The following is a 27521-nucleotide window of genomic DNA, read 5'->3' as shown; positions in this document are numbered from 1 at the left end:
TTTGCAAGGTTTTTTTGTTTGTTTGTTTTGTTTTGTTTTGTTTTGTTTTAAATTCAACAGTATGTCATGCCTTGTATCCAGGTACATACAACCTACCTCATTCTTTTTATTTGCCATGTCATGTTCCACAGTGTGTTAATTCAGTGGTTTATTTAGCCACCCACTATTGATGAATCCTTGGGGTGTTTGCAGATTTTTAGTATTACAAACAATGCTGAAATAAATAATTTTGTACATGCATCCTTGACACAGGTGCTAGTCTTCTTCAAGAGGAAAGAAGTGGATTGGTAGGCATGTGATTTCAGAGTGGCAGTTATTTTATATATCCATCAACAACATATGGAAGTCCCCAATTTCCCCAGGGCCTAACACTTGCTGTTATGAGATTAAGATTTATTTCAGGCTGATGGGTGAGAAATGATATTTTAATCATGAGTGAGTTTGAGCATCTTTTGCCTGTTTTGATGTGTTTGCATTTCACATTTCTGTTTTTTTTTTTTTAAAGAAGGGTCTTGTTTTATCTGTTCATATTTTTGGGGGGATTTCTTTTGGGTTTATTTGGCTTTTTCTTACTGATTTATAGAAATTCCTTATGTGTTTTTTCTGTATTCTTGATACCAATGTCTTCCATTGTATATGTTATAAATCTTTTTAATTTAGATGTTTCTGATCTTGGTTTTGGCACTGACCAGTTCTGTGATTTTGGGGACATCGTTTGACATCCACAGTGCCATTTTAGTCCATTGTGAAGTGAGAATACACTATCTTTTAGTTATTGTATTATTGTGAAATGCCAGTGAAAGAGTGTAAGTGCTCTGAGCTTTGGGTTCATTTGATTTTCACCAGCCATTTTTCTCAGCTGTAAAGTGAGAATATACTGCTTTTTAGGGTTATTGTGAAATGCCAATGAAAGAGCATATGAAAGTGCTTTGGAGACTAAAGAATACCTTCACATGTACAGCATTTTGTCCTTTCTTTGGTTTTATTATGACTCATCCCTAGGAGCTGGCTTTTGTGAAGCATCCTACGCTTCTGCAGATTAATCAAATTCTGAGTGGTAAGTGTCACAACGTAGCACTTGTCTCTTTTTATTCTACACCTTCTTAGGGGAGGAACAAGGTGCATAAACAAGTTATGCTCACATTGAACTCCTGTGTTCTTAGAATGCATTGGGTGGGATGGAGGTGGAGAAGTACGGATAGCAGGAGAATCCTACTGCTTCGCTAGTCATGGTATGTGCCCCAAGGATTGACAATCATTTCTACTGTGGAACCAAATGTCTACAAGGTGAATTAGGCTGCCTTTTCTTACTATCCTGGTTCACTTCTCAATTAGAACTCAGGTTTCAGAGGCAGCTGTTCTGTTCCACTATCTTTTCTGTTCACTGGTTTCCCAATTAGGGAATATATGAGGGTATAATCTATCTGGCTATCTTTTGACTAATGGCTGTCCTCAACAACCGAATAATTAACCGAAACATGGTACTATTCTATGGTTTGGGGATACTCAGATTCAGATACCACCACCCTTAGACCCAAACAACCCCATGCCCCTGACCTATCCTGACCTATGTCCCATACTTTTTTTTTTTTTTTTTTTAAGATGCAGTCTCACTCTGTCACCCAGGCTGGAGTGCAGTGGAGTGATCTTGACTCACTGTAGCCTCTGCCTCCCAGGTTCAAGCGATTCTCCTGCCTCAGCCTCCTGAGTAGCAGGGCTGTGTCCCATGCTTTTGAAGACCCCTCCTGTAGCCATGCCTGTCCTCTTCCATACCACTCTTCAAGTACCTAGCTACCCAAGAATTACCTTCCATGGCCTGCAGAGCCTCTTCCTGAGTCCATCTGCCTAAAGATGGACCAGTTTCTGATACATGTATCCCTAGGTCTCACATGTGTATCATGGGTGACCTAGAAGGGTATTCTCAGCTTGGACATGCTAGCTTGAACACCTGTGCACAAGGCCCCAGAGTCCATTCGGACTCTTGCCCCAGCTCTGCAGCTGTCAGGGTCGGATCTGCCCTAAGGAGCCTCTCCCTTCTGACCAACTGCTTATTTTGTGGATTTTTTAAAAAGCCTTTGGGAAAGGTTTTCTCACCACTCATTTAGAGACTGAGTATAGCAGGTTCACCATAGAGCCCAGTTAATCTTGAATAATTCACAGAGAGCGAGGTGGGGAGGTGGAACAGGTGAGTTTCCTGAAGGGAGGCTCTCTTAAGTTGCCTCTCCTCTCTCTCTTGCCTGGTTAGGTGATGCTGCTGATGTTTTGTGAAAGCTTTGTGAAAAGGAGGAAGGATTCTGCTGACACACTGAATTTTTATGAAAGAAGGCTAAGGGTTCCCTTATCCATCCACACGAGGCACATCTGCTTGCAGACGGGCTGTCTGCTTCTTAGGGATTCCTTCATTGTCGTTTTATTCTTTTCTGAAGGTTTTAAGGCACAGTTTGGTGCATTCCTTTCTGCTCTCTAGAGCCAGGGGAAAGTCATAATATATCAGAGCTATTGCCGAAGAGCTTAAAATGGGCGCTGGCAGCTGGGATGTGGGGGAAGAGAGCTTTCCAGGGACAAGTGACCTGCTTGTTCAGCCAATGAGAAGCAGGTTAGAGGAATGATATCACCAGACAGGCTTTATTGTCTGATCATCTCGTAAAAGCAGGATTGTGTCTGGCAACTTAACCCTTTTTTAGGCACTTCAGGTCTCACCTGCTCCCTGGCATATGACCTCTAAGTTCCTTTTCTCTACTGTCTGCTATGAGACCACAGAGATTAAAGACTAAAATTAGTGGAGGATATAGGGGAGTTGTAAACCATCACTTTAAAAAATAGAACTTACTAAAATTTAGAACCTCTGCTAAGATGGAAATATGATCTAAGCTGTGTTTGAAGAACACATCTAAAGTAGATATTGGTTGTAGTCATGTTGTGTCTGATTTTTACTGTGTAGACTTGAGAGGCAAGAGAGGTCAGAGGGGGAAAAATTGAGCCTTTAGTATATTTTAATTTATATAGTGGAATCTTACTAGGTATTTCCTGTTTTGGAGGAATTGAAATTAGTTCTGTAAATTTGGAAGACATGTTATCACGGATCCAGAGGCCAATTTTGAGTAAGAGATATTTGCAGTGTCTTTCTTTTCTTGTGCTGCTTTGTTGTCCCTACCGCATAGAAATGACAGTGATTTTACCTCTTTGTGCTTCTTTTCCCTCATTGGTAAAATGAATGTTCCTACCTATCTCATAGAATTGTTGAGATAAGAAAATAAATGAATTCCTGTGATTTTAGATTGTCCTATATACAATATAATGTATTATTATTATGGCATTCATGTCTTAAGATTATATGTTCATTCATTGATTTGTTCAGACTTTTTACAACATCTAGATGTTGGGCGTAAGAGATACAGAGATATAAAAAAATTACGGTTCTTACCCTTAAGGAACTGAAAATATCATGAGGGAGACAGATAGTAAAACTGTTTCATACTTCCTTTTGTATTTACCATGTGCCAGGCTCTGTTCTGAGTACATTGACATACATTAACTAATTTAATCTTACTATAGTCCTATGAAATAGATACTGTTATTGGCTCTGTTTTACAGATAGAGAAATTGAGACATAGGCTAAGTAACTTGCCTAAGGTCACACAGCTAGTGTGTGACTAATGGCACTAGGGCTGTAGTCTGTGCTCTAAATCTGTACTGACCAATATAGTAGTCACTAGTCACATGTGGCTTTGGAGCACTTGTAATGTAGCTGGTTTAAATTGATTGGGCTATGATTGTGAAATACTAGATTTCAAAGACCTAACATGAAAAAAAAATCTCATGTTGAAATTACATGTTGTAATGATATTTTGAATATACTGAGTTAAGTAAAATATATCAAAATCAATTTTACTTTTTAATTGTGGCAATTATGAAATTATATACATACGCTTGCATTTGGGGCTCACATTAGTCTTTTATTGTACTGTGCAACTCTAAATCATTATACTGTAATAATAGTAATAGGATGTGAAATTTTTGAGCACTCACTGTGTGTGAGCCACATACTGTGCTAATACCTTTTAAAACACTTTCAATTAGGCCCCAAAATAGCCCAGTTTATTATCACTATTTTATAGAAGGGGGAGAAGGTTTTGAGAAATTTAGTAATTTGCCTGAAATCAATCAACTAGTTAATGGCAAATCCAAAATTGGAACTGTATATGTCTGACTCGGAAACCCATGAGTTTTGTGGTTTTTTTGGTCTTGAACTCCTGGCCTCAAGCAGTGCTCCTGCCTCAGCCTCCTGAGTAGCTGAAATAACAGGTGCAAGCTACCACACCCAGTTAAAAAACCTGTGTTCTTAATCAGCACACTGGAGTTCCATTCGTAATTAAATTTCAGACTATTTGTTTTATTTTTATAAGTATATTTAATATTGCATACTTCTGTATCTGATGCATAAAGGTTCAAAATTAAAATTACTAGTCTGTAAAATAGACATCTTGTATGGGACTGTCTTTTGTAGAGGCACAGTGAACACTGGCACAGTTGAGCCTCAGGTGAAGCAGTGAGTCAGCCTATACAAATTGTATTTAATTTTCATTCCATATAGTTCTGCCAGTCACTGGGCAGTTTATGTCCTGACACTGTTTGTCCATAGAGAAGGGAAAGAGGGACAATGCACCTCTCCTTAGTTGTTTAGCTCTCTTCGCTGCTAAGAAAAAGTTGCTTTTTATTTCATTGTCCTCCAAAATGCTGTTTGTGTTTGAGAGAGCAACAAAATGCTGTCTAGTGACCCCTCACTTTTCTTCCTTCTAGAGCAAAGACTCAGGTGGACTGAAGGCGGCTATGATCGAATTGGTGGAAAGGTTGAAGTTCAAGAGCTCAGACCCTAAAGTAAGTATTGTTTGGAATTGATTGGGTGTTGGTACCCCAAGCATTTCATTCTTCTTGAGCTAAAATTGTGGGGTGTTGATGATCATCTCTCTGAACATTGCATTAAGATTTAATTAAGCCTGCCCATCAGAAACAGTGTTCTGATATGCCTAGAGATAAGTCATCTATTTTTCCCCTTCTCTATTTTATGACTTACAACACATAATCATTAATTGCTTTCCCTGAACTGCAGACAAGTTCATTTTTAATCCTCCTTTACTGGGAGTCTTTGAATCTTTGGTCCTCTGTGTCCATTAAATGCAGCCAAAGGCGTCTGAGAGAAATACAGATCTTTTTTTTTTTTTTCTTGAGACAGAGTCTCGCTCTGCTGCCCAGACTGGAGTGCAGTGGCGCAATCTTGACTCACTGCAACCTCTGCCTCCCGGGTCCAAGCCATTCTCCTGCCTCGGCCTCCCGAGTTAACTGGGATTACAGGTGTGCACCATCATGCCTTGCTAATTTTTATATTTTTAGTAGAGACGGGGTTTCACCATGTTGGTCAGGCTAGTCTTGAACTCTTGACCTTGTGATCTGCTTGCCTCAGCCTCCCAAAGTGCTGGGACTACAGATGTGAGCCACTGCGCCCGGCCGAGAGATACAGGTCATCTTAATGCCAGGGACTGGCATAGGATCCAGACTCATTTAGTTGGTGTTCAGCACTAACGTCTTATCTCTCCACTGCTTCCAGGAGCCAGCTGCCACTCAGAATACTTTTTTCCTTATGACCTGTAGTCTGGTTTGGCAACTGTTTTAAGTGTCCCAGCTTTTTTTTTTTTTTTTTTTTTGATATGTCGGGGTCTAGCGGATTGATATTCTGGGAGACACCATAATGGGGTGAAGGTAAACTGGGAACCGAACATGCTGGAGGGACTATGACTAACACAGACTTCCTTCTCTTTCCTACCTAGACACTTACTGTGGCACTACCTGGTATTGGTGCCAGCTGGCTTTGCCTTAGAATCAAAGTTTCTCACAGTTAAATAGGGAAAGGAGCATGATTTCATTTTACTGTAGGTTTTGTTTTTTGTTTTTTGTTTTTTTTTTAAAACAGGAATGGTACTAACATTTCTTGAGTATCTACTGAGAGCCAGGCACTTTGCTAGGACTCTTACATAATTGTGCTAAAATATACGTACAAAATTTTCACCATTTTTGAGTGTACAGTTCAATGGCATTAACTGTAACATTCACTTTGGTTTTTTGTTTGTTTTTGTTTTTTGTTTTTCTGAGATGCAGTGTCACTCTGGTGCCCAGGCTAGAGTGCAGTGGCATGATCTCAGCTCATTGCAACCTCCGCCTCCCAGGTTCAAGTGATTCCCTGCCTCAGCCCCCTGAGTGGCTGGGACTACAGGCACACACCACCACACTCAGCTAACTTTTTGTATTTTTACTGGAGACAGAGTTTCACCATGTTGGCCAGGCTGGTTTCAAACTCGTGACCTCAGGCTATCTGCCCTCCTCAGTCTCCCAAAGTGCTGGGATTATGGGCATGAGCCACCACACCTGGCCACACTTGGTTGTATAACCATCACCACTGTCCATCTTTAGAGCTTTTTTACTATCCCAAACTGAAATTCTGTACCCATTAAATGCTAACTTATCATTCCTGCTCTCCCCTCAAATATTTTTAATTATTTAACAACACTGTAAAGTAGCATTTTATTCCTACTTTATTGATAAGAACACTGAGGTTTAGAAAGGTAGAATCATCTGCTCAAATCTAATGTAATACAGATGTGGAATTCAAACTCTGACTCCAGTGCCTGTACTCTTTGTTTTATGTCATGCTGCAAACCAGGCACTGGATTTTATCTCCTTTCTACCACATAATCACATTGTGCTGCAGTTTTCTAAATTGAAACACAATATGTGGCAGAGCCACAGACTGGTGGGCTCTTCAAAAGGTGGCTGCAGCCGCAAAAATAAATTTCTCTTCATATGGCAATGAAAATATTGGGGACTTTGGTAAGATCTCTTGTCTTCTGGTGTAGTTAGGGTTCTAGAAGTAGAGAGTATCTTGGTAGACAGAAAAAAATTGGAGTAACATTTGTCAACTTTCCTAGCTCAAAGTAGGGGGACCCCTGATAAAAGTTTTTCCTTTAGTTAGGATGAACCACTTATTAAAAGTTACTGAAAGCTTTTCTTGCCAAGTTTCTCTGGTTTCTGAGGCAACTCCTGTTCTGCAGGAGACAACCGTATTCTGTTTCCACTAAATTTATAATTAGCAGGGCAGTGAAGAGGGAGCAGATGTGTGCAAATCACACTGAGTGTTCTCTATGACTATAATACAGGTAAAGTGCTTTGGGATCCTTTATGAATGCATGTAGTGCTTCTGATGGAAAGCTTGCCACAAAGTGAAAGGACTGAGTGGTCCCATCAGAGGAATCCCTGGAAGTGTCAGGCTTTTCCCTTGATGCATCATAAGGTAAAGGATATTTGTAAGGACCTGACTGGGTATGTGTGTCTACCTGCACCTGTTTTTTACTCTTCTTTATTTTGCCCTGGATCATTTACTACCAACCTGTTTTATTTTCAAGCCCCTTTTTAGTCTACCACAAGCATATGCTGTATATACTCGGAGCCAGCTTGAAGGAAGATGAAGGATAATTACAGAATGACTGCCAGATCAGGAATGGGGGTAAAAAATGGGCCACTTAAATGTATAATTTCTGCAACAAAGAAGATTTTCCTAGAAATAAATTGGCATCTTCCAAGACAACCCTTAAATTTTTGTCTGTTCTGTTTTCCCACAGAGCCCCACCATCCCCTTTTTGAGTTGGCCTATTTAAGAAGGGCAGAAATCTGTTAGACTTTGTGACCTGTCGTTTCCTGGCACAGAGGCTTTACATAGAAGCACTGATTGAGTCATGGAGGACTGAGCACTATCTCTGCCTCACTTCCTCTAGAATTCCCTAAGGCATCACAAAGCTTGATTAGTCCAGACAATGAAGCCTATTGGGAAATGAGTTAATTTTTACCTCTTGAGTTTTGCTAGAGAGGAGTAGAAGATGTCTAGATTAATCATTTTTTTAAATTATAAAATAATACATGCTTATAGATTTAAAAATACAGCTATTCATAAAGAAAAAGTAAAATCTCCCCCAAGTTAGCCACTGTTAACCGTTTAGTATGTAACCTTCTAGACATTTTTCCATGTAGAAGTACATTTTCAAAATTGTTTTTTGCGAAATTATACCCATAGTTTTACAACTGCTCTTTCCTTTATGTAGAATATCTTAGATATTCTTCTGTGTCAATAATATAGACTTGATTCTGTTTAATGAGATGCCTCATTTTATCCAAACATTTTGTCAGGCATCTTCTTTTCTTCCAGATCCAGAGGTTCTTAAACTTCAGTGTGCATGAAAATCACCCAGAAGACGTACTAAAATATAGAGTACTGGGCCCACCTCCAGAGTTTTTTATTCAGCTGGCCTGGGGTGGCTAGACAGTGTTCATTTCTGTGAAATTATCAGGTGATGCTGATGTTGCTGGTTGAAGTATCACACTTTGAGAACCTCTGTGCTGTACATTAGCTGTTTTCCTCTATGTTAATGATTTTTTTTCCACTCTTTTGAACAAGTAGAAGAGCCCTTAGAAATAAGTCCAGGTGATTTCAACTTTGAAAAAAGGTAGATAAAAATCTAGGCTTATGAAACAAACAAGTTGAGCAGAGGTAGGAAAGAAGTAGGGAGGGGAAAAAGAGGTAGGTTGGGAAGTCAGCTCAGGCTAGGAGGACAGGACTGCTTTACACTGTCACTTCCAACAGAGAAGTAGCAAAGCCGAAAAGAGGGAAAGAGATCCTGGTCAGGATTTAGGAGGATGATCAAAGCTCCCTGCCATGGTTGAGGTATAGGCTGAGTTCTAAAATCAGAGGAAATTCAGGAACAGCCAGCCATTATGGGTGAGCCTGAAGAGAGGAACCAGAGCCACTGATGGTTGAGAAATAGGGCACAGGACCAAATGAAGTTTTGTGCATGCATGTTGCTGTGGTGAGCCCTGTTTTAAAGGGTACATACCTCTGGGCATCTAGAACCCTCTATATCATGGAAGAAGATTACTTTTAATAACGAACAATCTTTAGTTTGTCAAAAGGATTAGTAGGAACTAGTCTTTTACATAATACGCTGCCCTAATGTGTTTGACCTGATTTAGTTTGCCAACTTTTTTTTCTCCAGCCAAACTTTTCTGAAACACCTGTTGTACAAGCAGGATACTTATCTGTAGATTGCGTACATTTATGCTAGGCTTTAGGGAAATTTAAAAATGTAATCAGTCAGGGGTATGTGTGTATATGTGTGTCTATACTTGGATTTTTAAAAAATTTAAAGCTTTCTTAATTCTTTATCTTCATAGCTTTCCTTTGTAGTGACTATGCAGTTATCTTTCACAGTTTACTCAGAGGTAACCTAGGCTTAGAAAACACATTGATTCCCTTTCCTCCCTTCCCCCTGCCCAGTCCTCAGAAAGCATTGAACCAAAAGTACAACATGCTAAGCTCAATCAAACTAACCTCTTATTATGTAGTTAATAACAGCCATTTTCTCTCTATTATGTATTGATTGCTTTTCTTTCCCTCTGATATGCACTGTTCATTGTTTCCTGTAACTGGTGTGCTTGAAGCAAACAGTTAACACAGTTGTGTATCTTGAATTCTTACTAATCTTATAGTCTCAAAAAAGAAGCATCTTAAAACTTGAGCCAAGTGGCTCACATTATTCTGTGTGACTGGAGTGGGATTAAACAGGGGATCTGATCATACCCAAGACTTCCTAAAACAGCAGGTTTTTTTTCCTTTTGTTTCCTCTAGCCTCTAGAGGTATTCTTACTGAAGTGTGAAACCACACCATTATCTAGCAACGTGAAATTAGTTAAATAAACCCAAGAGTGGTTTTCTTTTTTTATTTCAGTGTTGATGTAGCATTTTATAATTGCAAAAGAACTTTGCAGTCATTTTTCATAGCGATATCATTGGCATGGAACACAGCCCAGTCCTTCACTCTTCTGTGATAATCAGATTCTTGTCAAAAAATACAAATTTTTAATGTACAGGTAGTGATGAATATAAGCAAAACCTAATTTGAAATTCTTATTATTGTGTCCTATTATTCACAAGGGTCAAGCCAGGCGTCATCTTGATCCTTGCCCTGTGCCAAAAAAGAAGTATTCACTGGGGCACTGTTTATTCAACCCCCCGAAGCAGAGAATTGAGATGCTTCAGTTATCAAGTTGTTACATATGAAAGTGTTCATGTGGTTGATGAGTTATTAGAATTATTGACCTATTTCTGTACTTTTCATTTAAAAAGTTGTAAGTAGGAATTTTGGAGGTCATGAGTTATATTTATTTTATCTCTGTATCTTCAGGCCTTATTAGCATGGAGCCTGGCACATAGTAATTGATACGTATTATCTATTATAGCAACCCTATAAAAATAAGTGTTTGTTTTGTTTTGTGGATGAGCATTCTGAGACTTAGAGGGATTAAATAGCTTGCTAGTAAGTGATGGGACCAGGGCTTAACTCGAGATTTGTCTTACTTCATGTTCTTCACCTATACACTATTATTGAATCCATGGGTAAATACATGTATATATAGCCTGGCATCCCTAGCAATATGACCCTTAACTGATTATTTTTTCCTCACACTCTTCTTTTACCTCCTTTTACTGTGATCCTGTGCCATAGCACAGTCCCCCACAATTCCAGAGAACCAGGACTGGAGAATGGCCTTTTCCAACAGAAAATGTGGGGAGATGGCAAAAAAGCCATAACCCTCAGAGCATTTAGCCCTCGCTAAACGAAGAACTGAGGCAAGTGCTTCCACAGTTTGACCTGATTAGTGAAGGACATCAATTGGGAAAAATACCTGTGCTCCCTCAGGCCTGCTCTGGGAAGAAGTAAATGTGGCCCCTTTTTGTCCTCTGTAGACACTTGGGCAGGAAAAAAAAGGAGAAACAAGCTCTTTCCCTCCTTCACCATTCCCCTGGCTTTATCAAAACAAAACAGCTTATCCCTCTCTCGTCCTCCCCTACCCAATTATAAAAGAAATACCGATATTCCTTGACTTACAGTGGGATTACATCCTAATAAACCCATCATAAGTTGAAAATATTATGTCAAAAATGCATTTAATACATCCAACATTCTGAACATCATAGCTTAGCCTACCTTAAACGCGCGCAGAACACTTACATTAGTCTATAGTTGGGCAAAATAATCTAACCAAAGCCTACTTCATAATAAAGTGTTGAATAGGCTTACTTTTATTTATTTATTTATTTTATTTTTATTTATTTATTTTTGAGACAGAGTCTCGCTCTGTTGCCCAGGCTGGAGTGCAGTGGTGTGATCTCAGCTCACTGCAAGCTCCGCCTCCCGGGTTCACGCCATTCTCCTGCCTCAGCCTCCAAGTAGTTGGGACTACAAGTACCCGCCACCATACCCAGCTAATTTATTGTATTTTTAGTAGAGACAGGGTTTCACTGTGTTAGCCAGGATGGTCTTGATCTCCTGACCTCGTGATCCACCTGTCTCAGCCTCCCAAAGTGCTGGGATTACAGGTGTGAGCCACCACGCCTAGCCGAATAGGCTAGAATAGTTGTATAGGTACTTGAAGTACAGTTTCTATTGAATGGTAGCACGTTTGCACCATCATAAAGTAGAAAAATAGTAAGTCAGACCGTTGTATGGGGACTATCTGTATATGTTTTCTGTAGAAAAATGTAGAAGACACAGGACAGACAAGTCTAAAGAAGAAAGAAAGAAAATCACCAATTTTTTTTTTTTATCCCTGCAGTGGCTTGTAAACTTTGGATACTTACTTTTTATAAAGAAATGCTGATTCTTGAGCCTCACTCAAAGCATCTAATTTTGTGGTTCTGAGATCTACTTTTCAAATATGCACCCTGGATGATTCTCATGCACATGGTCACATGCATTCTTTTGAGACCATACTTTGAGGTGAAAGATACCTATGGAAAAAACTGGGTAATATTATGGTTCTTTGTGTTTTGTGCATAAAATGGTATTATAGATTGAGTATCCCTTATCTGAAATGTTTGGAACCAGAAGTATTTTGAATTTCGTATTTTCGAATATTTGTATTATACTAGTTGAACTTCCCTAATCTGAAAATCTGCAATCTGAAATGCTTCAGTGAGTGTTTCCTTTGTCAGTGCTCAAAGAATTTTGGAGTTTGGAGGATTTCAGATTTTGGAGTTTTGGATTTGGGACGTTTAACCTGTGTTATATATTGTTAGAAGAAAAACTTCAGGGCCTGGTGTGGTGGATCACGCCTGTAATCCCAACACTTTGGGAAGCCAAGGCAGGTAGATCACGAGGTCAGGAGATCGAGACCATCCTGGAAACAAGGTGAAACCCGTCTCTACTAAAAATACAAAAAATGAGCCAGGCATGGTGGTGGGCACCTGTAGTCCCAGCTGCACGGGAGGCTGAGGTAGGAGAATGGTGTGAACCCAGGAGGCAGAGCTTGCAGTGAGCCAAGATCACATCACTGCACTCCAGCCTGGATGACAGAACGAGACTCTGTCTTAAAAACAAAAACAAAAACAAAACAAAAAAAACCTTCAGCCGAATTAAATTTAAAGGACTTTAATTGAGCAATGGACGATTCGTGAGTTGGGCAGCCCCCTAGACTCACAGCAGATTCAGAGAGACTCCAGGGGTGCCTCATAGTCAGAACAAATTGGTAGACAATAAATGACATACAGAAATTAGAAGTGAGGTACAGAAATAACTGGATTGGTTACAGATTGGCACTTGCCTTATTTGAACACAGTTTGAACACTCAGCAGTGTATGACTGGTTGAATTATGGCTGCTGGGATTGGCCAAGACTCAGCGATTGTAACAAGTGCATACTCCTAAGTTAGGTTTTCAATCTTATCTACCTATTAAGTTAGGTTGTAGTTCATCCACAAAGACTCAAATATAGAAGTACAGAGTCCTTCTCAGGCCATATTTAGTTTGCTTTAACAATTCCCCCCTTTTGGTCATTTTCTCAATTTTGAGAGATTGACTAAAACTTTAGTCATTGATGTCAGTAATACCATCATAAATGTACTTCATTTGGTCTTGAAACCCACTGGGAAACAGTAGAACAGTGAGTCTTGCAAAGATAGGCACAGATACTGAGTAGTGGGTACCTCTTTATGCTGGAACATCCTGTTTGCAGGAGAAAAACAAAACATGGTCCTTTCTGTCTAGGATCTATGTTTCTTTAAAGTCTTAGTTTGATTGTGTTGCATTTAGCATGAGCGGCTCTGGTTTTGTATGGTTTGGTCTGTTGGGGCCTAGTGCATGAGCTCAGTCCAAAACAATGTCCTCCCATAATTTTGTTTTAAAAAATTCTCCCTTTTGACCAGATTCTCACTTAGGTGACTGTAACTAAAACTTAGGGCCTTAGTGCCACCCTTAGTTACCATCATTTTGGGTTTCCAGTCTCAGCATGTCATTCATAGGTTTTGGTGTCCTGTAATATTTCTTTTGGCTCTTGTCATTCCAGTTGAAGAGAGATCATTTGACATTCTGGAGGTGGCTGTATGCAAACATTTAAAACCTTTGAAAGAATAGAGTGTGCTAGGGAAATTATTATTATGACTATTGGGAGGATAATACCAAGAGTTTGGAGTATGCTCCTTACCCAGGGTCCCCATAAACCCAACCACCTAAAATCAAATAGGTCAAAGAATGAGCTAACCAGTCTACTTACTTAACTAAGCAGTCTTTTTGTTAATCCCCAACAACTGAATCTCTATAATACCAGATTTTTTCTCCATGGGACACAGGTGCCAACAACTGCTCATACACAGATACTTTTCTGTTTAGTCAATTCTATTATTTAGCTTAATTTTCACAAGAGAATTTAAAGTCTGTTGTGTAAGCATAGCCTTTACAGAAGAATCTGCTTTTGAGCTGATTATGTGGGATATGTTTCTAATCATTGTCTTTTTTATTCCAAATCATGGACAAAGGACCTAACAAATGATGCCGTTCTAGAAGAGTGAAAGTTTCCTGCAGTATTCTCTTTAATTCATGATGTGGGTTAAGAAGAGTGAATTAATGTTCTGTTTCTGACTGATGATGAGGCAACATATGTACCATTAAGGTTTCTAACCTACATTGGGCCTTCATCTTTTACCTTATAAAGTATAAGGTTATCCATGAATAAGGCTGGCTGCAAAATCCTTCACAAATAAAAGTATACCCTGTAAGTGCACACAACAGATCCCCTTTTCATTTCTGTTGTTCATAGAAGCATAAATAAGAAAAAATATTCAAAGATAAGAGTCTTATGATAGTAGAAGTCTTGATCTGTGATCATAGGAAAAGCTGTTCACATCAAGGATGCCATCTTCTGGGGAGAGACTTATGTAGTAAGTTTACACTAAGTGTTTCAATGGGTGTACATTTCTAAGAGTGAAGGGGGACCCTTCTCAGTTGTGAGATTATGAATCCAAAATTCAGGGTTCCAAAGTTTTGCTGCAATGTGGATGGCAAGGGCGGTCTTTCACTGATGTTCTTAGATGACCCAGTCTTTGGGTTCTAGATTGTGAAGGGGTTGACTGTCCTCAGTGAACCATAAAAAAGCTTTATTTACCTGGTGAAAGTACGCTGTGGCATAATTACTTAGCGTTATAACATTAGCCCTCTTGCGTGGGAGAGCTTTTATACAACCAGAAAAGATGCGTTGAAAATAACAGTTGAATGAAACTTTTTATAAAATGTTTAAATGGCCCATCAGATGACCAAATGTACCTGAAGCTTTGATTGTTTTCCCAGGAATATAGGACCAAACATTGTTTATAAACTATTTTAGCAGTTTGTAAGTCACGACACCAATATATTCAATTTGGATCGTTTTATCTTTTCCATGTCAAGTCACGGAATGCAGAACTTGTAATAACAAAAGCTTTAAGGACTCAAGAAGGACAAGGTGCCCATCCTGGGTCTCCATTAGTCCATGCTTAATTAACATTAGACTTACGTCCTCTTTGAATACCAGTTGTTTCTTCAAACTAGGTGCAGAGCACTGATAACTGATAGGTTATCTTGGGTGATTTGACTTAGACCATAGAGTTCATTCAAATTGTGTATCTAAACAATTTCAGTATCAGCTGATTTAGCATTAAAATCTGACAAAGTATATTCTTGGTAGCTAATTTTGTTCTGCTTGAGTTAGCAGTTTTATAAACCAGTCTGTCTTTTCATTAAAGTTCCAGGAATTCTTACCCAGTTCAAATGATATGATTCTGAAGTTGTTAGAAACCTGTATTGAAGAGTACTTTTAGGGTCCTTTTCATCCTTTCCTGAACCTCGTAAAAGACACGATATTCTAGGATTTTGTGTCCTCGTGAGGTTTTCAGAAACTGCATCAGCATTAAACAATTAACTGTGGAAATAACTTTAAATCGTTATAGATGAAAACACAATTGATAAGGAAATTTCGTTATTTATGTGATCTGCAATAACGTAACCACAATTATGATTAATAGCGTATACTCAGACATACTAAAATTTTAGAGATCCCATACAACTTTGTAACATATGTTAATATCACTCACTAAAATATAATCTGAAGAAGATTAAACTTTTTTATTTTTTGACAGTGCTTCTCATGTAACATGTCACATCTGTTTACCTCTCTTTTGGATGCTTTAGGGGCCCTCTGTAGCATTTCAATGTTAGAGGAAAGAAAAGGCAATTTTGAAACTGAAATTTGATTTTGGTACCCTATCAAATATGTTAAAGGTTTAAAACACTTGATACTATGAAATAGAATTCCAGGTTACCATAAGTCATTCATTTAGCCAAAATGATGAGTCAAAAGTTTTTTAAAAGCTAAAAACCTTTACTCGTTGATAGAGTGAAGACTTAACTTTCCAAATCATGGGTCTCTTGTCTTTCCCTCTGCCCCTTTTTTGGTAGTTAATTTAAAAGGCAATCAAAGGCCGAGCACAGTGGCTCACGCCTCTAATCCCAGCACTTTGGGAAGCCGAGGCAAGTGGATCATGAGGTCAAGAGATCAAGACCTTCCTGGCCAACATGGTGAAAACCTGTCTCTATGACAAATACAAAAATTAGCTGGGCGTGGTGGTGCATGCCTGTAATCCCAGCTACTTGGGAGGCTGAGGCAGAAGAATTGCTTGAACCCGGAGGTGGAGATTGCAGTGAGCCGAGATCATGCCACTGCACTCCAGCCTGAGCAACAAGAGCAAAACTCCGTCTCAAAAAAAAAAAATTAAGTAATTAATTAAATAAAAGGCAAACAAAAATGTTTCATTATCTTTTAATATTACTTGAAAATCTTGTTCAAGAGAGACAGCCAAATTTCACTGTTGTATTACTGTACTATTAATGTCAACCCCAATTTTTAATAAAACATTAAAGACAAATTTTTTCAATCATAATCAGTTTGACCATAAGGTGAGATTTTCATAAACCTTTTATAGCCCTTTACAAATTTTTGTTTAAAAGCAGATCAGTGCTTTTGTTTCTATGTTCAATTTACTGAAAAACCAGAAAATACTACTTTAAATTTAGTCGAGGTGTTCATACTCAGAATTTTTTTTACAAGATTTTTACAGGCCTTCCACAACTTGTTCAAACCTTTAGCTTATTCTTATCTAATTTAAAACAATCCTTTAACCCTTTAATCCTTCAGGCAGAAATTTATATTCCCATGCCTTATAATCTTTTACCAAATAATACATTTCATTCTCCTCACACATCTTGCATATAAAACTATTTTTTCAGTAGTCTTAATCACATGTTGTAACGGTAACTCTTAACAACTTTTACTTTTGATGCATACATTTCCTTTCATGAATCCTTTCACAACTTAACATAGACCATCTATGTTGTGTGGATTTTCTAACTTATCCTAAATATCCCTCTTTTTAAACAACCAGTTATTTTACTTTAAGACAAGAATTACCCATACAAAATCCTTTCTTATATAAAATCTCTTTTCTTTATAACCTTCTTTGCATAGCTAGGAGGCATGGCTAATTCCACATGTCCCCAGGCCTTATCTATAATATAATGCTCCAAAGTAGGTAAATTGAACAATTTTTAAAAGCAGTTTTAATTTCCCAAAGATTACTAAAGTTACGTGAACTGAAATATTACAGTTTTTATTTTTCTGACAAAATATTTAAGGGCTTATTCTTTTTTTTTTTTTTTTTTTTTTTTTTTTTGACAGAGTCTTGCGCTGTCGCCCAGGCTGGAGTGCAGTGGCCAGATCTCAGCTCACTGCAAGCTCCGCCTCCCGGGTTCACGCCATTCTCCTGCCTCAGCCTCCCGATTAGCTGGGACTACAGGCGCCCGCCACCTCGCCAGGCTAGTTTTTTGTATTTTTAGTAGAGACAGGGTTTCACCGTGTTAGCCAGGATGGTCTCGATCTCCTGACCTCGTGATCCGCCCGTCTCGGCCTCCCAAAGTGCTGGGATTACAGGCTTGAGCCACCGCGCCCGGCCTATTAAGGGCTTATTCTTAAAGTCAATTAATTAGAGCTGTTTTATATAAACATTACACACACAATACATGTATAACTACACAGAAGATCCAGTAGTTGTAAGATTTTTCATTTGCCAGTTTTTAAATTTTTTTAAATTGGATTACTGGCTTTAGGGTACAGTCCTTAGAAGAACAGGGCCAGGAAAGCATGCAGTTTCTAAGGCCTAATATAATAAGCAGGCACAGCTGGAAGGCAAACCAGGTCCCCCAAAATTAAAGGTCCCATTTTTATACCAGATCCTCGATCCCAAAAAGAACAGAGCCTTAGATTTTGGGTAGATCTATCCATTTCCAATTCCTGGGGTTCCATGAGGAAAACAGGTTTGTTTCCGCCCCCACCCCAAAACGGGATCTTTTGCACCCCGTTTTTCCCGAGGAGTCCCAGGTTGTTAGAGCTTGAATATCTGCTTTTAATTAAGCTGACGTTTATAGCGCACTTTTTTATTTTTATTTTATTATTTTTTATTTTTTTAAATTTATTTATTATTATTATACTTTAAGTTCTAGGGTACATGTGCATAACGTGCAGGTTTGTTACATATGTATGCTTGTGCCTTGTTGGTGTGCTGCACCCATCAACTCGTCAACACCCATCAACTCGTCGTGGCACATATACACCATGGAATACTATGCAGCCATAAAAAAGGATGAGTTTGTGTCCTTTGTAGGGACATGGATGCAGCTGGAAACCATCATTCTTAGCAAACTATCACAAGAACAGAAAACCAAATACCGCATGTTCTCACTCATAGGTGGGAACTGAACAATGAGATCACTTGGACTCAGGAAGGGGAACATCACACACCGGGGCCTATCATGGGGAGGGGGGAGGGGGGAGGGATTGCATTGGGAGTTATACCTGATATAGCGCTTTTTTAAAAAAAAAAAAGTCCTTTTAAATCTTTTATTACCCAACTGACTAGGCCAAATGGCCAATTTCTATGCTCAGAAAAAGGAAAATTTAAGATAGTTCATGGAGGGAAAAAGAATCAACAAATGATAAAGGTCATGCAGATCTCAAACCAGAAAGTACTCATTCCCTAAGCCGGGAATTGAACCCTGAACCCAGGCTGCCATTGTGAAAAGAGAAACCACAGCCATGTGGTTACAAGGTCGAGCTCCCAAGGACATAACAGACCAATTTTCTGGACCGTCTTGAACAGCAGGCTTATGGGGTCCTAGGCAGGCATTTTATCCTAAGGTACCCCTCTTCATGACAAAACAATACAGAAAGACGCAAAGCACACTAGATTCACTACAGCTTAAGACCAGCCTCAGAATTCTTTTTTTGTGTTAACGCAAACTTTATAGAGGAGATAAACAATGACTTTTACAATTCGTTTGACCGGTTTGCACAGAGAGAGAGGCCAGAGTCTGACTGGTAAGTAGTTCTTACCATTTTGTTGGCAGGCCAGACTTCTGGGTTCCTTTTCCCTGAGAGGCCCTAGTGACCCTGCTTGCCACACTATAACCCTGGGGGCCAAGCTGCATCATAAAGGAAAATCATCTTTTTTGTTTCATGGATCCGCAGCAAAAGCCTCTCAGTTTTGCAAGTTGCCACCCAAGGAGTTACATGGGGTGACTCAGTTAACATTTTTAATTCTGGCCAGAGGAATATATATGTGACTAAACCTAGAAATTAGTCACTCTGCTTAGCACCCAATATTGAACTGGCAGGACTCAAACTTGCCCTTGGTTGAACCCTGTCACCTTTATTCCATTTTTAACCAAGAAGGACTTTACTGAGGGGAGGACCTCTACCCCAATCCCTTCCTTTACTCAGGTAAAATGTACCCCATTACTTATCCAAAGTCAGCCAATTGGTGCTGCAGTCTATTTCCTTTGGATCGGGATAGTAACTAAGCTGAAAGATAAACATTTACTTTTTGGAGGCTCTCATTTGTAAATGCACTTCAATGCATTGTTGTTTATTCAGAACATTCTACCATGAGTTACCTTTAGTAAGATTTCATTGTTTTCTTTAAGACTTTGCTGCCTCCTGTGCCTAATGTATAAGCCAGAAGGAACTCAGTTTTTCAGAAATTAAGGATCCCATTTTTACATAAAATATTGGCTTTGCTCTCAGATTCCCTTGATTAACTTAGCCAATGATTTTTCCTACCTAAGTGGGCAAGAAAAGTGAAACAAAGGGATCAAACAAAAAAATCCTTGCAAATCTTTAATCACCAAATTTTGTACCCCTAAAATACTACCATTTACTGTCAGTTTCTTTCTGACCCAGTCAGATGTAAGAGGCCTCTAACTGGATCCAAGCCAATTAATTACCAGATCAAATCCATTGCTGGACCCAGCCCAGTTTCCGTCGTGACTTCCAAACCCAGTTTGGATCAGAAATTTGCTCAAAGAAACTCAGAGAGTTCAAAATGCAATCCGAGGAGCTCTGAAATCCGAGAGAGAACTTAACGCTTCCCAGCCACTCTGAGAGATCAGAGGGCGCAAGTGGATCCTGCGGGCACCTTACTTGTTCACTCAGCACTCCTGGGGGTCATTAGAAGCTGTACTTCAGACCCCACTTGTGACACCATTTGTTTAAACAAAAATGTCAGCTAAATTAAATTTAAAGGAGTCTAATTGAAAAATGAACAATTTGTGAATTGGGCAGCCTCCAGAATCACAACAGATTCAGAGAGACTCCAGGGATACCTTGTGGTCAGAACAAATTTATAGACAAAAAAATAAATAAAGTGACATACAGAAATTGGAAGTGAGGTACAGAAACAGCTGGATTGGTTACAGTTCAGCATTTGCCTTATTTGCACACAGTTTGAACCCTCAGCAGTGTATGACTGGTTTGAAGTATGGCTGCTGGGATTGGCCAAGACTCAGTGATTGTTACAGGCGCATACTCCTAAGTTAGGTTTTCAATCTTGTCTATCTTATTAAGTTAGGTTACACTTCATCCACAAGGACTCAAATAGAGAATTACAAAGTCCTTTTCAGGCCATATTTAGTTTGCTTTATATATATATACACACACACACACACATATATACACACACACACATATATATATAGAGAGAGAGAGGGAGAGAGAGGGAGAGAGGGGGGAGAGAGAGAGAGCTTTGTATCCTACTTTTTTTCACCTAATGTTATATCTTATAAATGGATACAATTTTATCATTTGAATCCAGTTCCATCGTTGAATCTCAATTTAGAAAACCGGGATCCTGAACAATAATTTTCCTCTCTACCTTTCAGAGTTCTTAGTTGAGACAGACCCTTTTAACAAAGACAGATTACCAAGAGAAAAACAGAAGTTTAACAACATACATACCTCATGTGTGCATGGGATACCTAAGGGAAGATAAGTAAATCCCAAAGAGGTGGCTTTGAGTTCAGGCATAAATACCATGGAAGGGAAGGCTAGTTACGGGGAGATGCCCAGGAAAAGCATAGTAAACAAAGGTAAAGTTTGTTATGCAGATTTAAGTTGGTGCCTTCTCCATTTATAACAAAAGAGTTTCTAGTGATTGGGAGTCATCCTTCTCTTCCTGGTATAGAGAGGGAGACACCCCTGTAAATGGAGATTTCCTTTACAGATGTACATTTCTCTTACAAAAGGGTAGCTTTTCTTGTTTTCAGTACTATTCCTGTATTTGCAGTTTCTCCAAATAATCAGCTCAAAACAATTCTTCTGCCAAAGAAGCATGTTTTGGGGTGGCATGGCCTCCTACAGACATATTTTGGGATAGCATATCTTGAACCCCATCAATAGTTAAAGAAGTTATTCTTTATATTCTTTATATATTCTTTAATCAAATATATGATTCTATCTATATGAGATGTTCAGAATAGGCAAATATATAGAGATAGAGACTCAATACTGTATGGGACTGAAGGAGACGGAGGAATGTGGGGTGACTGCTAATAGCAATGGGGTTTCTTTTGGGGATGATGAAAATGTTTTAAAACCAATGGTGGTGATGGTTGCACAACTCTGGGAATATACTGCAAACCACAAAATTGTATACTTTAAATGGGTAAATTGTAAAACATGTGAATTATATCTCAGTAAAGCTGTTGAAAGAGAACAAGATTACTGCCTGAATCACTTTTTTCAACCATTCACTTGGAGTGTCAGCAGTGAATATTAATTTTCTTTTTCCTTTTCTTTTCCTGACAGGGATGAGGGTTAAAAACCTGATGTTAGCCTCTGGCAGGGGGAGGCAGTATACTACAATTATTAAAAGTTCAGGCTTGGGAATTGCCTCATCAGCTCCAGCATTGATAGCTATCTGGCCTTGGGCAAATCTGTGCTTAATCTCTTCATTTCTCAGATTTTTTGTTTTTTCAGTTCCAAAATAGGGAATAATAGTACATATTTCATAGGTTGTTGGGAAAACTAAGTGAGATAATCCATTTAAAGTGCTGAGTACATAAGGAGACCCCCACCTCTACTAAAAATTAAAAAAAAAATTAGCCAGGTGTAGAGGCACGTGCCTGTAGTCCCAGCTACTTGGGAGACTGAGGTGGGAGGATCTCTTGACCCCAGGAGATTGAGGCTACAGTGAGCCATGGCTGTACCACTGCACTCCAGCCTGGGCAACATAGTGAGATCCTGTTACAAAAAAGTGCAGAGTACAGCCTCCTATAAATGGTGGCTGCTGTTAGCCTCCAGTCCGGAGAATAACCACTACTTCCAGCAGAAGGGCAAGGGTACGTGAGGGCACCTTCCTCCCCACAAAGTTCTGGAAATCTTCCAAGCCTTGCAGAGAAAAGTAAGCCACCTGTTTATAAATAATTCTATGCTTTGATCAGTTAACACTTCCTAGGAATAGTGACACCAATTGCATGTTTTAAGGGGCCATTGATACCTGTCTGAGTGATAATGACTTGCAAATAAATTGAGTTTAGTCTCCACTTTTGGGTTCCCTTGGTGTGGTTGGTTGGCTCGCTTACTCTGTGGGTCTTGCCTGGCTGCAGAGTAACTGGCAGTAGTTCAGCATAGGTCTGTTGCCTGTTCAAGTCAAGGCAAATGTATCTGCCTTGGGAGTGTGTAGTTGTGTGTCCATATATTCCCAACAGAAAGAAGAAATCAGTGCATAGAAGCAACTATGTTTATTGTTATGAAGCAGACTCCCTAGTTAGTAGAACTGCTTGGTGCCCAACTATAAGAAAAATAAAGAAGTTGCCGGGCGCGGTGGCTCAAGCCTGTAATCCCAGCACTTTGGGAGGCCGAGGCGGGCGGATCACGAGGTCAGGAGATCGGGACCATCCTGGCTAACACGGTGAAACCCTGTCTCTACTAAAAATACAAAAAGAAATTAGCCGGGCGTGGTGGCGGGCGCCTGTAGTCCCAGCTACTCCGGAGGCTGAGGCAGGAGAATGGCGTGAACCCGGGAGGCGGAGCTTGCAGTGAGCCGAGATCGCGCCACTGCACTCCAGTCTGGGCGACAGAGCGAGACTCCGTCTCAAAAAAAAAAAAAAAAAAAAAAAAAAAAAAAAAAGAAAAATAAAGAAGTTAAGTCAAATTTAAGAAACACATTAGGAAATATATTCCCACTTTAAAGTAAACGCTACTGAGATTCTTCACTCCCTTCCTACCTCCTCTTTTCCCTTCCCCTGCAGCTTTATCTTATCCTTCTCTTTCTTCCTGGAGCCCCAGATCTCCTAACTGAACCACAGCACCATTAGATTATAGTCATTTAAAACCAGGTGGGCATGGTTTCCAAGCTGCCTGGTGGACTGGAGCATTGTTACAAAGCAAAGGGATTGAGCTTTAAATGGCTTAATAAAATTAACACTTTGTGATGTCTTCTTCCCCCTGCTCCAGCTCCTCTCTGCACTGACAGGAGACTTGATAATATACTCTTTGCCAAAAGCTTGAAGGGCTGATTACACAGCGAACCTGGAGAGGGAAGTGAAGCTGTCAGGACTCCCCCGTAGCAGCCATGCTTCGGGTTTCCAGTGCAGGATTGTATTTGACAGTTAATTTAGGAGCCGGGGTACCTAGATATAAAACTTTATTGTGATAATAGTGATAAAATCACCTAGACTTTTATTTAAGGGCCTGCTGCTCTCCTATCCCCCTCCTTCCTCTTTCCCTGTTAGTTCAAGTTCTCATTCAGTTAAAGAAATAAAATCAGATTTGATAAGGGAAAAAGGTGTTTTCTTTGATATTTTTAGACCAAACCTGCAGAATGCAACTCTCAATCTACCTCAGATCTATATGTAGATGCTTATACATATATATAAATATAAAATTTGAGAACACTGCCTCTCTCCTGATTGACTGCATTTAGCCAAAGGGCAGAATTTGTCAGGTCTTTGCACCTACGAAGAGACATTTCATTCAACCCAGTGATTCAATGAATGTCCATCCCCTTGTTTAATGACTTTTGTTTACTTCTACAGCAGGTGAAATAGATTCTACCATGTCTCCCTACTTCCTAACTGAGCTCATTTAGTTAGACATTATAATCCCCTTTTACAAATGAAGAAACAAAGATTTAAGAGGTTAAGTGACTTGTTCAAGGTCACAGGGCTAAAGATGCTAGGAAATTGCCTTTTTGTGACGTCTATATAGAAGTTATTAACTTTTACCTTTAGAAGATGGATTGAGAATGGTATTCCAATGTAGTATTTGTTCAGACTTGGGGTAAAAGTTTACATTATGACATGCTTTTCTTTTTTTTTTTTGCGGGGGGGGGGGTGGTGAAAGAGCACAGATACTGGAGTTAGATGACATGAGTCCATATACTTCAGTTTTATCTATAAAGGAGGACTAATCATATTTTTATTAATGAAGATCCTGAAAGTGAAAACTTGTAAGGAGGAGATAAGAAACAGTGGAAGATGATTTTGTGGTCTTAAATATATGTTAGCAACTGTACTTAGTTAATGAGCACTGTGGTTCTTGGGTAAGCAGGTTGTTAGCTCCTTAAGGGAGTAGAGTAGGGTTTCAATCTACAAAGGAGAGAAAATACCATGAGAGGCAAGCTGTGAGATTGAGGAGCCAACTATGCCCATAGACTGACTTTGTGTAGGTACAGAGGAACAGAATGTGACCCATCCTTCTTTGCTTCTGTATCATTGAAGTAGACTGACTCTGAGATGTTGGGCAGTCAGATCTGATCAAATTAGAAAAGGCATTCATTTCTCCTTGACAGCTCGTGGCCATTTATTTGAAACTCAGGCAAGGAGCCTTGATATAGATATCTTTACTTTTCAATGCCTAGGATGAGTAGGAAAGTCTTTTGTATGTTCCCCTGGGAAATTAGATCTAAACTCCCCAGGGCATAGGTTCCCTCTTTTCTTTAGGAAAGCTCATTGGGGGCTCTTTTTCTGTGAGAGCTCAGTAGATACCATATGGGAGGCACACAATAAAAGTTCACAGTTATTGTTACCTCTAATGAGCAGAATGGTTCTGCTGATGGTTCTGTGTGCCCAGAGAGCACTAAGTGCTTTCCATGTATTATTTTGTGTTAAGTTTAGAAAAATATCTATGGGAATGTTGTTATTACCCTCATTTTACAAAGAAACTTTTTATGGAGAAACTTTCACCTTTCTGAGCTACAGAAGCAGGGAGTTAGCAGAACCAGTCCTCAAACCCCTTTCTCTACTACATCAAACTCCATATGCTGTACTGTTATGACCCTCTGTAGGAAAGAAGACTCAGCAAACATGAGAGCTACGTCTCAGTGCCCTTTCCCGAGTATTCATGGCGGTATGCAGTTGTTTTGGTGTTGTGTTTTTAATAAAATACAAATAACTGGCTTTATAGGGAAACTGCTTGAGAGAACTGGAGTGGAGATTGAGTCTTATTTAAAAATTGCTTTAATCTTCAGCAGACAAAATAGGCTTTCTTTGTATATTCAAGTCTAACTTATTTTAAGTCACGACTTAAAAATAGTATAAATTCTGTATAGTTGCCCCTCAAATTTTCAGTGTCACTTTCAACCTCCCACTTCCTACACGATAGTTCCCAAAGCAGAAGTTGTCTTTCTGGTTTATGCATAGGCTAAAGTGTTAAGAAAGCAGGAAAACAAGATGGAATAGAAGTTCTCACGCTTATTCTTGGTTGATACAAGTCCTGGGTGTCTCTGGGGACACATTCTTCTAGTTTCACATTCCTATAGCAGGGGCCACCCAGAATTTGTTTGCTCAGAAGTTTGTGATTGCTTTCTTTATTGCCACCCTGGGGTCAAGCAAAGAAAGAAGCAACTTAAGAGCAAGCATTAGTATTGAGTCAAAGTGAAGCCACCATCCCCAGTGAACTGCTTTCTGTTGCATCCAATTCAGTGTCATGTCACTGGGTTACACATCAAGTTGTCATGGCAATAAAGTCATAGCAGCTGACAGCATGAACAAGCAGCCCTGGGAGGAAAGGATGCTTGGCGGCGATGCCACAGTTATAGTGGTTAGACATTCATCTCTCCCGTTAAGGGGTGCTTGACAGTCAACTGTGGCTGTGTCTCAGGTAACTGGGGAACACAGTTGCTGTCTACTTCACAGTTGATTAACTGATTCAATTCGAGTGTTTATTAGGCCCTTTAAAGTACAAAGCCTCTAGGAAATATGGTCCTGAGCATGTATTATTCTCTATGTGTATGTGTGTGTGTGTATACAAGGACATGTATATTTATGGCTATGTGGAGGAGGGAGAACCATGAAGGGAAGGCAATTCAGAAGAAGCGTAGGGTCATATTCATGAAGCTGTTAAGTAACAATACAGAATTAGGGCTTAAGTACCAAAATTTATAGTCTTCTGAAGAAGTACTCTGGCCACAAGTAGAGGAAGGATGGAGTGGTCTGACTGAGATAGGGGGTGTATTAGTCCATTCTTGCATTGTTATAAAGAACTACCTGAGACTGGGTAATTTATAAAGAAAAGAGGCTTAATTGGCTCACGGTTCTGCAGGCTGTACAGGAAACATAGTGGCTTCTGGGGAGGCCTCAGAAAACTTTCAGTCAGTGAAAGTGAAGGGGAAGCAGGCATGTCATACGTGGCTGGAGCAGGAGGAAGAGAGAGGAAGGAAGTGCTGCCCATTTTTAAACCAGATCTTGTGAGAGCTCCCTCACTATGCAGTATCAAGAGGGATGGTGGTAAACCACTCATGAGAACTCCACCCTTATGATCCAGTCATCTCCCACGAGGCCCCACCTCCCTCACTGTGGATTACAATTGAATGTGAGATTTGGGTAGGGACATAGATCCAAACAATATCCAAAAGCATTTGTGTCTGGGAGTCAAAGCTATAAGCCAAGAAAAAGACTATATAAGAGAAAGCTGAATTCCAAGCACCAAGGCAGAGGGAGTGAAGGGCACATATGATCACTAAGTTTGAAGGGGCCAAAGGTGGGATTTGAGATCAAGGTTAGAAAGCCAAGGATTCAAGGCCAAATGGAGATGAAAAGAGAGAGAAAGCTGGTCAAGAAAAAGTTGGAGGTAGAAGCAAGATACTAACCAGTGTCCTCAAATCACTCAAGAGTTCTTTGTGACTTTGAATTTTGTTTTAGCGAGGTAGTGGTGCAGGGGGCAGTGGGACTAGGTTGAAGGTCTAGGTGGGGTGAGCAGGGGGTGTTAAAGTGGAGCCTTGAAGCATGGGTCTAGATGTCTAGCAGGGAGTATGTGGAAGGGAATACAAAGAAAAGAAGGGGATTTTCATGTATATGGGGCAACATCTCTGCAGCCATACTGGTGAAGGGACAGATGTGAGATGGCCTCTGACCTTCAGTCAGAATGTATTGCCCACCATTTTTTGCAGGGCCCTTAGTTAACGTGTCATAATTTCTCCTTGAGGTAGTAGTAAGTCAATAGACCTATTATCTGGTGGAGAAAATAAAACTTGGCTCCAGAGTTCGGAGCCTGATAACTGCCTAAATCATGGTGTCATTAAGGGGAATAGAGGAAGCAAGTCGACATTTGAAGGGAAGATGTAGGAGAATAATGTTGTGGTCAGAAAGCAGATTGTATAGTCAAACTACTTGGGTTCAAAATCTGCTACGTACTGTGTGCCTGAATTTGGGCAGGTTTCTTACCTCCCTACTTCAGTTTCTTCATCTGTAAATGGGTATAATAATACTAGCCACTCATGGCATCATC

At 39.6% G+C, this 27521-nt stretch overlaps 1 protein-coding gene across 1 annotated transcript in view; it reads left to right on the top strand.

Annotated features, from left to right (window-relative positions):
* Positions 1 to 27521, top strand: part of TRIM44 (tripartite motif containing 44) — a 133444-nt gene that overhangs the window by 18104 nt on the left and 87819 nt on the right. Inside the window, 1 exon segment of the mRNA NM_001260523.1 lies at positions 4801 to 4878. Coding sequence (NP_001247452.1) covers positions 4801 to 4878 — 78 coding nt within the window.

This window comes from Macaca mulatta, chromosome 14, assembly GCF_049350105.2.
Source record: "Macaca mulatta isolate MMU2019108-1 chromosome 14, T2T-MMU8v2.0, whole genome shotgun sequence".
In the NCBI taxonomy this organism is placed as follows: Eukaryota; Metazoa; Chordata; class Mammalia; order Primates; family Cercopithecidae; genus Macaca; species Macaca mulatta.
The sequence above is the reverse complement of the archived record's forward strand: the minus strand, read 5'-3'. Positions and strand labels throughout refer to the sequence as shown.